At 53.9% G+C, this 11,445-nt stretch overlaps 1 protein-coding gene across 1 annotated transcript in view; it reads right to left on the reverse strand.

Moving 5' to 3' along the window:
• Positions 1-11,445, reverse strand: part of LOC102253141 (bifunctional heparan sulfate N-deacetylase/N-sulfotransferase 4) — a gene marked incomplete at its 5' end in the record, with an annotated part of 150,100 nt that overhangs the window by 21,703 nt on the left and 116,952 nt on the right. Inside the window, 4 exons of the mRNA XM_014550539.1 lie at positions 2,862-2,889; positions 5,346-5,399; positions 8,548-8,559; positions 9,601-9,783. Of these exons, the coding sequence (XP_014406025.1) occupies positions 2,862-2,889; positions 5,346-5,399; positions 8,548-8,559; positions 9,601-9,783 (277 nt within the window). The remainder of the gene's footprint in view (positions 1-2,861; positions 2,890-5,345; positions 5,400-8,547; positions 8,560-9,600; positions 9,784-11,445) is intronic.

An 11,445-nucleotide genomic window follows, 5' to 3' on the forward strand; every position in this document is an offset into this window, starting at 1 on the left:
CGGATCAGGCCCTGTTCCGTCCTGGCCCGTGACGTCCAGGGTCACCCTCTTTGGACGGGCCTGGTCCCAGCTGCCGGGGCCTCGCCCTCCGTTCCTGCCTCCGTCTGTGTACCTGTGTCACCGCCTGAACTTGGTTTGTAAAATAACTGGACCCAGGAGTTACTCAGGCAAAGACACACAAAGCAGAAATCAAGCACCGGGTAGCAGAACATAAACTCGACGTCGTCAAGAAGTTGACGTCTGTGCGGCGGTTTTCAGATCTCTCACTAAACCTCAGTCCCTGAGTCCAATTTCCAGGTGGAACCGGACGACAGCGCTCAGGCCTGCTCTCCCCGGTCCCCCTGGAGGCTGGGAGGCCAGCCTTGAACGCCAGCCGAGGCCGTGGCCTCCTTCCCTCTCCTCACAGTCTGTGTACCGGCCGCCGACCCTGCCAAACCCCAGTGTGGCCCCGCCGATGAGTCGGTGGCAGGTAGGGTCATACCTGTGGCCACCTCTTGTCCCTCCTCCTCCCCCCGGGTCACTGCTGGACAGCAGAGGCGAGGGAACCCAGACCCAACCCATCGCCCAGCTTTGCCTGATCCCGACCTTCCCCTCCTGTCCTGCCCGTCCCACCCCTTTCTGCGGCCGGGACCAGGGTTCTCACCCAAACCAGGACGCTTCTGAGAATTCCCGGGCCCTTCGACGGGAAGGATGCACTTCTGAAACATTCACTGGCTGGCAATTGGCTTTATGATGTCACCAATTCAAAAGCAAAGACAGTCAAACATCACGCTCATGACATTCTCTCTGAACAGCATGTTGGGTAGGAAAACAATGATGTTTCTATCGAGTATGGAAAGTGACACAGGTGACCAGTCACGGACGTCCACACCGACGCCCCCTCGGTCCTCGGCCACATGGCCCCTCCCCAAGGCCCTTCCTGGTTCAGGACCCGTCCTGCTCGCTGCCAGCCCCTTCTCTACTGGCCACTGCGTCTTCGTTGTTTTCTGTTTCGATCCTCACCCGGCGACATGTTGTTTTGTGTTTCTTTTTTCTTTTCTTTTTTAAAAAATATGTTTTTATTGATTTCAGAGAGGAAGAGAGAGGAAGAGAGAGATGGAAACATCACTGATGGGAGGATCATGGATCGGCTGCCTCAAGCACCCCCCACATGGGGATCGAGCCCGCAACCCAGACATTTGCCCTGACCGGGAATTGAACCGTGACCTCCTGGTTCAGAGGTCAACGCTCAGCCACTGAGCCACGCTGGCCAGGCTGAGGATATGTTTTTATTGATTATATAGAGAGGGAGGGAGAGAGAGAGAGAAACATTAATCAGCTGCCTCCTGTACACACCTTGACAGTAATCGAACCCACAACCTCGGCATAGGCCCTGACTGGGATTTGAACAAACTACCAATGATATATAGGGCAACTCTCCAGCCAACGGAGCCACCCGGCCAGGGCTCGGCCGCTATGCTTTTGATTGGGGAAGTGTTTTCTCTATGGGGTTGAGGTAAGCTCAGAGTAAATTCTGTTAAAGGAAAATCCTTTCATTCAATTTTTTTTTCATACTGAAATGTTTAAATATTAGAGACCAAATATTTTCACAGTGATTTTCAGTTAGAGGGCCCTTTATTTGACAGATATTTTTTCAAGGTAAACCTGTCAGAGAAGTTGTCTGTAATTATGATTCATTTGACCATGTTGTCCAACACAGCTTCTGCAAAACCAGACTTCTTAACCCCACTCCATTCCAGCTCCGAGTACAATTTCATTAATTAAAGTTAGGAGAGCCTGGCTGGCATAGCTCAGTGGTTGAGCATCGACCCGGGTTGAGGTAAGCTCAGAGTAAATTCTGTTAAAGGGAAATCTTTTTGGTTCAATTTTTTTTATACTGAAATGTATAAAAATGGGATCCGGCCCATTTGAAATGAATAAAACTAAAAAAAAAAAAAGACCGTACCCTTTTACGTAATGATGTTTACTTTGAATTTATATTAGTTCACACAAACACTCCATCCATGCTTTTGTTCCGGCCCTCCGGTCCAGTTTAAGAACCCATTGTGGCCCTCGAGTCAAAAAGTTTGCCCACCCCTGACCTAGAACATGGGTGGGCAACTTTTGCTGGCACGTGAAACCCTCTCTTATAATCTTAGCCAGGGCTGTGAGGGAAGCCCAGGTTCCAGGTGCCAGAGGGAAGCAGGTGCCGGCAGCCAGGGTAAGGAAGGCCTATTCTTGCACGAATTTCGTGCATTGGGCCTCTAGTATTTTAATAAAAGGTAGGAGATATGTCAAGAAATGCTAACCACAGTTGAACTTCTAGAGTTTAATGAAAGAATGCCCTGTGAAACCCTCAATTTCATTCCAATTCTCATTATGTAATTTACTCAGCCCCTCTCCTTGTTTTAAAGCTTTGTTTTGTTTTTAAAGAAGGTGAATAGCACTGAAGGGAAAAACGTTCAATATATCTGTTCCTCAAAACAATAGTTTTCTCAGAAATAAGTTTCAAAGCTCATTCTTGTCGGTGTCATTACAGAGCCCGGAGGCCCCAGATCACCATTACATCCCTGGGGTCTTGCCAGCCTGCTGAGCTGGTGGCCGATGCTAGTCGGACCCGGCAGGTCCAGGTGGTCACTCTACCTGCCGTGGTGGACGCGAGCTCAGAGGGGAGGCCCCCTGGCAGGTTCCAGGGCCCGGATGTCAGGGTCTCTGAGGTCCAGTGTCCGGCAAGTCCAGGACACCCTCTCACAGTGAGGGGAGCGTCCCTGTGCTTTGCAGCTGAGAAAGCGCATCGGGCTGCACGGCCTCTGGGTTTGGAGCAGCATCTCCTTGCTCCAGGGGACGCTGCAGTGTCGCTGGCCGGGTGTGCACAGGGCCACTGGTTCTGAGTGGCCCCAGAACAAGGACCTCCCACAGGAGGCAGGCAGAGGGGCCCGGCGGACCGTGGACTCCGGCCTCTGGTGCAAGAGGGTGTCTAGCAGAGTTCCGATCAATCCCCAGGGCAGACACAGCAGGTGCCCCGGGGTGCTGAGCCGGGTGCCCTCAGGCCACCTGGTGCGCTCCTGGCCCCAGAAGAGAGGTCGCCTGTGCGCTGAGCACCGGCCACCTGGGGCCCTGGGTGACCACATGGAGCGGAGCCGACCTCCTGCCCGTCTGTACACAGTTGTGAGGAGGCAGACATTGTTTACTCGCCTCTGTATTTGCAGAGCGTCCTTGTCACGGCGACAGGGCCTGTGCTCTGACTCACTGCATTTCATGGCACTTCTCTGGAGAAGGTGAGGGCTGGGGTCAGGCTGAGAATCGCCACACCCCTCGCCGGGACATCCTGCCACGAGGGAAACGGAACTCCAGCCAGAGCAGGTGGCCTGCGCAGGGCGTGGCTGCTGGGCGCGTCCGGGCAGCTCAAGGTCACGGCTGGTCAGCGAGGAGCCCGTTCTGCCCCGTTAGCTGTGCCTGTGGTCACACTGTGGCCACCATCACGCTGTGGCCACCATCACGCTGTGCCCGCCGTTGCAGACACATGCAAACCTGCTCTACAGTCTGGAAATAGCCTATTTTTCTGGGCAATGCCCTATGTTTTTCCAATTTGATCAACATGTTGCCAATTCTTTTAGCATAAGCTAATAACTACCTTAAACCTGCCTTATTTAATCAGTTGTTAAGAGTCTGAGCTCAGGGGAGACTGCCTGGGTGTTCAGCAATTTTCCTAAATTCTCTGGGATCCAGTTTCCTTGTTCACAAAGTAAGGTTGGTGTACCTACCTCACGTGGGTATTGAGGGCATTCGATGCGTCTCTGTGTTTAAAATGAGGACATTGAGCTCTGGGAGAGCGAGTGCTCACTGTGAGACCCCCACAAAGCCCAGCCCTTTCTCTATCCAGGTGAGTTAGGCCATTGGCGGAGCAGAGACCTCACCTTCGCTGAGGATGGGTCTGTGGCCAATGTCTGTCCTGAGGGCAGATGTCCTGGTCCCCTGTCAGAAAGCATGCACCTTGGGTGGCTGCCCCACCACGAGGAATTTTCTGTCACCATCTGATGACTAGACGTGTGGGATGTGAGTTCCTGGAGGACTAGACGGCTGGGATTTGGGTTCCTGGACAGGGAGAGAGCTGGGGCTTCTTCAGACGCCTCGAGGGTAGAGGATGCCCTAGGCCAGTGGCCGGCAAACTCATTAGTCAACAGAGCCAAATATCAACAGTACTTCTTCAAAATAGACTCGCCCAGGCCGAAAACCGACTTCTGCGCATGGGCCACGAAGTTTCAATCGCACTGTAGGGCCCTACGCTGACCCAAGACCCTATATGGACCCTGCTGGTCCATTCATTTATGGATGCACTTGCTGCCTGGCTCCTGCCACTCGCCCACTAACGGATGTAGCACTTATTCTCAGCTGTCAACTCCAATGTTCCCCGTGAGGGCTGTCCCGGCTCCTGTCTCTATGGCACTTCCTGTCCTAGCCTCCTCCCCAATTTCTGTGCCGGCACAGTCTTACTCAGGACGGGTTGGTGGTGTTTTACATGATTTACATAATAGTGCCAGGATATCGGTCATACTTCTGTGTTCACTGGAGTGAGCTCGCGGACCAGCAGACCCTCGTTGCTGTAATGAAACCGGTAAAACGCAGGACAGGGCCTGAGAGTGAGGGCGTGGACGGCTCGGCTGCCAGGACGGGCGGGAGCAGTGCTGATGGGGCAGGGGGCGCTGCCACCTGCTCCAAAGCTGACCTCACGGGGACTGCGTGGGCCTGTCCCTCCGTGTCTCCTGCAGAAAACCGGCTCCAGTGTCTCTCCCGGTGGCCCCAGCGCTGGCTCCCGCGGCTCACCCAGCACTTCGGACTCACACCTGCTCCTCACACTGCTGCTCACACTGCTCCTTTGTGAAGAGCTTTCTTCCTCGGTGGATATTATTATTTTGTGGCTCTGGGTCTATTTTTTCATCAATAATTCTGTATTGTTGAAAGCACTACATATGATTCCTCGCTGTGTTTTGATGTCAGGCAATAGAAACGTAGCTGCCACGGCCTCCACTTGCTGAGTTTCTTCGCAGAGAACGCGACGAAGACGGTGTCTCGGTGGTGGGGGTGCCAGGCGCTTGCTCAGGTGGCTTCATTGCCCTTCCCCAAGGCAGGAGGGCAAGCGAGGGGGCCAGGACCCAGGAAAGCCAGGCTTCTGTGAGCTCGTTCTTGGCCGCACACCCACAGCAGGCCACACCCTCCTCTCCCACGGCCCACGTCTTCACCATTCAAACCCGTGCTTTTGGCCCTGGCTGGTTGGCTCAGTGGATAGAGCGTCAGCCTGCAGACTGAAGGATCCCAGGTTTGATTCCCGGTCAGGGCATTGTGGGTTCCCCCAGTATGGGGTGTGCAGGAGGCAGACGGTCAATGATTCTCTCATCACTGATGTTTCTCTCTCTCTCCCTCTCCCTTCCTCTCTGAGATCAATAAAAATATATTTTACAAAAAGAGGAACCCTCCTTCATGCTTCCTCAGGATTATTCCATCAAAACAAAGGGGACATGAATTTCCAGGAACCCGGGAACGTAATCTTTAGGGCCCCCCACCCCAGGGGTACACGAGGAGGGCACACGTGGGGGCAGATTTCCGCCTGCTGTGGGCACACGTCCCACGCGACAGCTTTGAGAGACTCAGCCCCCTCGAAGGAGCTCAGCACGCTGGTGGCCCTGCGGCTGTCCGTGGGCGGACACTCACGTGGCACTTTTTAATGAGGCGACATGCAGTTTCACGGACACGGCAGTCAGGCCACAGGCCCGGGTGCTAACGAAAATGGACATAAGGAGCCAGAGGAGATTAACTAGATGCAAAGGCTGTCAATGATAAGAAAAAAGTTAAAAAAACAGATGCGAAGCTTATTGCTGTGAACGTTTTCTTTTTATTTGTGGTAATAGAAAAAGTGTGAATTAAAAATCTAATGGAAAATGACCGTCGACTGAGTTTTTAAGAGCGAACCACGCTACGTAGGAATGCACGCTTAGCAATACAAACACATCCCCACACACGGAATCTGAGACTGTACACAGCGACAGACACTGTAGCCCCATCTGCCTGACTCTGTAGGGCTGTGGCGAATGGGCTAGAAAATGTTTAATTGGTGCCAGCTATGCGTTTATGTTTTTTAAAATATGATTTTATTGACTTTAGAGAGAGAGGAAGGGAAAGGGAGAGAAAGAATTGGTGCCAGTTATGCGTTTATGTTTTTTAAAATATGATTTTATTGACTTTAGAGAGAGAGGAAGGGAGAGGGAGAGAGAGATAGAAACATCAATTAGAGAGACACATCTGTCAGCTGCCTCCTGCACGCCCCCTACTGGGGATCGAGCCTGCAACCCGGGCACGTGCCCTGACCGGGAATTGAACCCCCAAACCTCTTGGTCCCTGGGACGACGCTCAACCCCTAAGCCACACCAGCCGGGCTGTGTTTATGTTTCTGACGAAACGGAACCCTGTATAAAGGCCCGGCTGCTGATGCCCACAGCTGGGCGTGTTGCTACCGTAACTACGAGTAGGCGAGGAGAGACTCGCGGGGAAGGAGCTGGGCAGCGTTTGTGCTTTATCTTTCTGGAGCCTCCCGCAGCCTCGGACGCTGCTCGTGGTCCACAGAGTCTGTCAGGTTTTCTTCAACGCGGCAGCCGCTGCCAACCGCCGTGGGCCCGAGTGATCCCCTGACCCTCACCGCCGTCCGCTCCCCTCCCTCGCCTGCTTCTGAGATCCATCTGAGAAGGCGTGGCTTTGGTTCATGTGAAATGTTTGCAACGTCACCTCCCGTCTGAAGGAGCCACATAAACCATGCACCTCCCAGAATGCAATGGGAGTCTCTTACTCTCCTTTGCTTAGATGCTCTTACAGCAGCTCTGTTTCGATGACACATCTGAAGATTTCTAAACGTATATGAATGGCAGCAACGGTAACAGAACCTCGCGAACTCTCTAGCCTTTTCTGGCGAATTCTGTCATTTCGTAAGAGTGTCCCAGAAACGGACCTCTGTGCTGCTTTTCAAACGAGAACCGTCAGGCCCTGCCAACGTTTCCTGTGTCTGTAGATGTTCTGCCTCCTCCACAGCGACGAGGTCCCTGAAACACAGTGCTATGTCCCATTTCTAATGTTCATCGATCCCCCCAAACCCGCCCCGTGTTTCACGCTGAACAAACACTCAATATTTAGAATCCTCATGGTGCCCCAATCATATGCCATTCACTCCTCAGCAAATAAATAGTGCCCCTGATATAAAAACAAAACCAAACACAATTAGCTAGCCTAAAGAAAACCTCACAGTGTTAACGATACACATTCTTCATGAAAACAACACTTTTGTCTAAAGCAGAAGAAAGAGTACAGCGTGGGAGCATTGCCTCATTTTTCATGTCAGCTGTCAGCACCCTTCTTTACGTCGCTGCTTTTTCTGGTTATTGTGCCATGAATTATAGATATCGCATAAGCAAACGTGTGTGAGAACAGGAGCGGTTTACTCCCGATGATTTATCAACGTCACAGGCGTGTGGGACACGCTGCTTTGCCTTTGTTCAGCACGGACGGGGTGTGACTGTAGGCACCTTATTAAGGACTAGAGGCCCGGTGCATGAAATTCGTGCACGGGTAGGGTCCCTAGGCCTGGCCGGGGATCAGGGCTAATTGGGGCCTTTGGGCCAGGGCCGGGACCTTCCTTCATTCTGTGCTGTCCCCTGGTGGTCGGCGCACATCATAGCGAGCGATTGAACTCCCGGTCTCCAGGCGAACTCCAAGGGGACAATTTGCATATTAGGCTTTTATATATATAGACTAGAGGCCCAGTGCACAAAAATTTGTGCACTCAGGGGGGTCCCTCAGCCCAGCTTGTGCCCTCTCGCAGTCTGGAACCCCTCAGGGGATATCCACCTGCTGGCTTAGACCCGCTCCCCAGGGGAACTGGCCTAAGCTGGCAGTCAGACATCCCTCTGGCAGCCCGGGAGCCCTCTGGGGATGTCCACTTGCCAGCGGGGAGCAGGCCTAAGCTGCAGTCGGACATCCTTAGCACTGCTGAGGAGGCGGAAGAGGCTCCCGCCACCACTGCTGTATTGGCAGCTGTCAGCCTGGCCTGTGGCTGAGCAGACTCCTCCTGTGGGAGCGCACTGACCACCAGGGGGCAGCTCCTGCATTGAGCATCTGCCCTCTGGTGATCAGTGTGTGTCATAGTGACCAGTCATTCCCAGTCGTTCTGCTGTTAGGGTCAATTTGCATATTACCCTTTTATTATATAGGATGTCTGTACTTATTCATCGGCCTCTCAAGTTATCACCTCACACAGGTGGCCAGGCCGCTTACTGCGAGTGTGAGACTCCCACCTTGTTAACCTGCTGAGAGCGGCACCAGAACGGGCCGGGTTCAGGGTCACAGTTGTCTCCACGAGTCTGTGACACACGTCCCGGCGAGCCAGACCCACAGGGACCCTCCACGGCTCCAGGAGGAAACCCTGTCCTCTGCTCCCTGCTTTCTCTCGAGCAGCAGCCTAGCCTCACGCCTGGGGATGCTCAGTGGACATGCGTTGGGTGGATCCCGCCACCCAGACTGCGACACGCAGCAGGGATCCTGGAGGAGAGCGCAGCACCGGCCGGAGGAGAGGGGAGAGGACGCTGAGTCTGTCCCGCAGGGATTTCTCCTGAGTGACGCTGCTCCTGCCTCCTGCTCGGCGGGCCCTCAGACCTGCTCTGCAGCCGGTTCACCAGCCCCGTGGTTGGTGCATCGGGAAGAGCCGGGGGGAGGCAACTTTTCCAGCTGAGGCTGCAGAGCAGAGGGTTTGTGTCCCAGGCATTGAGGGTATGAGGCTCCCACTGTCTGTAAAAGCAATCCTCACGCTGGTGATTCCTTTATTATTATTATATTTTATTTTTAAATATATTTTTATTGATTTCAAAGAGGAAGGGAGAGGGAGAGAGAGAAACATCAATGATGAGAGGGAATCATGGATTGGCTGCCTCCTGCATGCCCCACACTGGGGATCGAGCCCGAAACCTGGGCATGTGCCCTGACCGGGAATCGAACCGTGAGCTCCTGGTTCATAGGCTGATGCTTAACAACTGAGCAGTGCTGGCTGGGCAGTGGTTCTTTTATTAATAGATCGGATCCTAGCAGAGGGTTGGTTAGATCTAAAGGAACATAGCGACGTGTTAAAGACGGACTGTGTTAAGCATGAGGTGAAGAAAGGCTCTTCGCTTTTTGTTTTCCCCGCCCCTGCCCCTGCCCCCGCCCTCTCCATGGGTTGTACACACCCATGTCAGAGTCTAGTCGAGGGGCCTTAGATGATGGCGCTTGGCTGTCTATTCCCTCCCATTCCCAGGGTGAGACACCCTCACCCCGAGAAGACATGAACCATCAAACTACATCCTCGATGCAGAAGTCCCCAACCAACCGGACCAACAACCAAAACCTCAGGAAAGCAACACAACAGAAACACACAAACACTTAGCCCATCAAACAAAACGCATCACTGAAGAGGAGAAAACCATTGGATAAAGAAGCGTGTGCCAAACGCCTGCTGTACTCTCTGCAGCTGAGCTCCTACCCCCGATCGGCACTCATAGTCTCTCTGCCCGCCCCCTGATTCACCCCCCCACCCCACGCCCGTGTTACCTGCCAGAGCGGGTCCCTCTGCTCCGGGAAGAGCTCGAAGTACTTGCGGGCCAGCTGCAGAGGCGGCAGCGTCTGCAGGCGCAGGTTGGTCCAGCTCTGCACGAAGTTGGCCAGGTTCACGAAGGTGTAGGACCCCAGGCGGTCATTGCCGTAGTTGGACAGGTGGGTCATGAAGATGCTGATCTGGAAGAGGAACGAGAATGAGTGGACAGAGCATGTGCGAAAGCTCAAGTGGCAGAGGAGCCCCTGGCAGTGCCTCCCCCACGGGGATTTCCTGAGAAGCAGAGCCATCATTTTAGCTGGTGCGATGGACTGAGCCCTATTCCCGCCCCCCCTCCCCCAATTCGTATGTTTAAACTGTGACCCCAATGTGACTGCATTGAGAGATAAGGCCGTGAGGGAGGGAACAAAGGTTAAAGGAGGTCATCAGGGCGGGGCCCTAACTGACAGGTGTGGTGGGCTCGCTCTCTGTCTCTCTGTCTCTCTCTCCCCCACTCAGAGTAGAGGGAGGAGCCAGGTGAGGACACAGCCGGACGTCAGCTGTCTGCGGCCAGGAGGAGAGGCCTCATGGGGTGGGAGGAGGGGAGAGGGCGATGGGGGAAAAAAGGGACATAGGTAATACTTTCAACAATAAAGATTTATTTTTAAAAAAAGAGAGAGAGAAAGAGATAGTGTACTGGGTGGGCAGGGCCTCCATCAGGGGCTCCAGCCTCCAGAGCCGGGAGCAGGGAGACAACAGAGTCAGTGGTACCTGGTTGGGGCAGCTCCTGACGACACATGCGGGTGGAAAGCCACACGGGGGATTTCTACTTCAAAGTCACGCTCACAGTCACTCTGAAGACTAAGATGGGCTCGGCCGGCGTGGCTCAGTGGGTGAGCGCCGACCTATGAACCAGGAGGTCATGGTTTGATTCCCGGTCAGGGCACATGCCCGGGTTGTGGGCTTGATCCCCAGTGTGGGGTGTGCAGGAGGCAGCAGGTCCATGATTCTCTCTCATCATTGATGTTTCTATTTCTCTCTCCCTCTCCCTTCCTCTCTGAAGTCAATAAAAATGTATTAAAAAAAATGAAGACTGCAGTTGGGCGGGCACCCTCACCGGTCACGGGATGTGTGATACCGCTTTCCACATCAGTGTTCCCCGTCGTGGAACCAGGGCCCAAACCCAAGGGTCTGAGACCCTCCAGACGAGCGAGGGGGAAGCAGAGGCCCTGGGCCCTGAGATGGACGCTCGCCCAGCCCTCTCCTGCGGGAGGCACCACAAGGCCCAGGGAAACCGCTTCTTCTGGGCTAATGAGGGATTGTTATTGCCATAAAGAAACAGTGTTTGCACAAAGCCGACTGCATTTAGCCCCAAACCCTTCCACACTCATTAACCCTCTCCCACGTGTCCGACCTCACACCAACTCTAAAGGCACCGTCTTTCGTCCTGGGCTTCTGTGGGCCCGAGACGAGGGCAGAGAGGAGTCTAGGTCGGTACAGCCGAGAGGACACCAGACACTGGTGTGGACCCGGACATCATCCAGTCTACAACCCGCCGGGGCACAGGACGCTAACAAAGGCGGATTCTGTGAGGCCAAAACAACAACAACCACACAAACACCAAAAACTCAAGCACGGAGGGTCCTGGAGAGCATCGTGCTAAGTGACATAAGCCCGTCAGAGAAAGACAAGTATGACGTGATCTCACTCCTGCGTGGAATCTAAGTAACAAAATAAACGGATGAACGGAGTGGATCCAGAGACATGGAGGCAGGGAACAGAGTGCGGAATCTCGGAGGGAAGGCGGGGGAGGCTGGGTGGGTGGGAGGTGATCAACCAAAGACCTTGTGTGCATATATGCATGA

The sequence above is a fragment of the Myotis brandtii genome, unplaced genomic scaffold (genome assembly GCF_000412655.1).
Source record: "Myotis brandtii unplaced genomic scaffold, ASM41265v1 scaffold603, whole genome shotgun sequence".
Classification (NCBI taxonomy): Eukaryota; Metazoa; Chordata; class Mammalia; order Chiroptera; family Vespertilionidae; genus Myotis; species Myotis brandtii.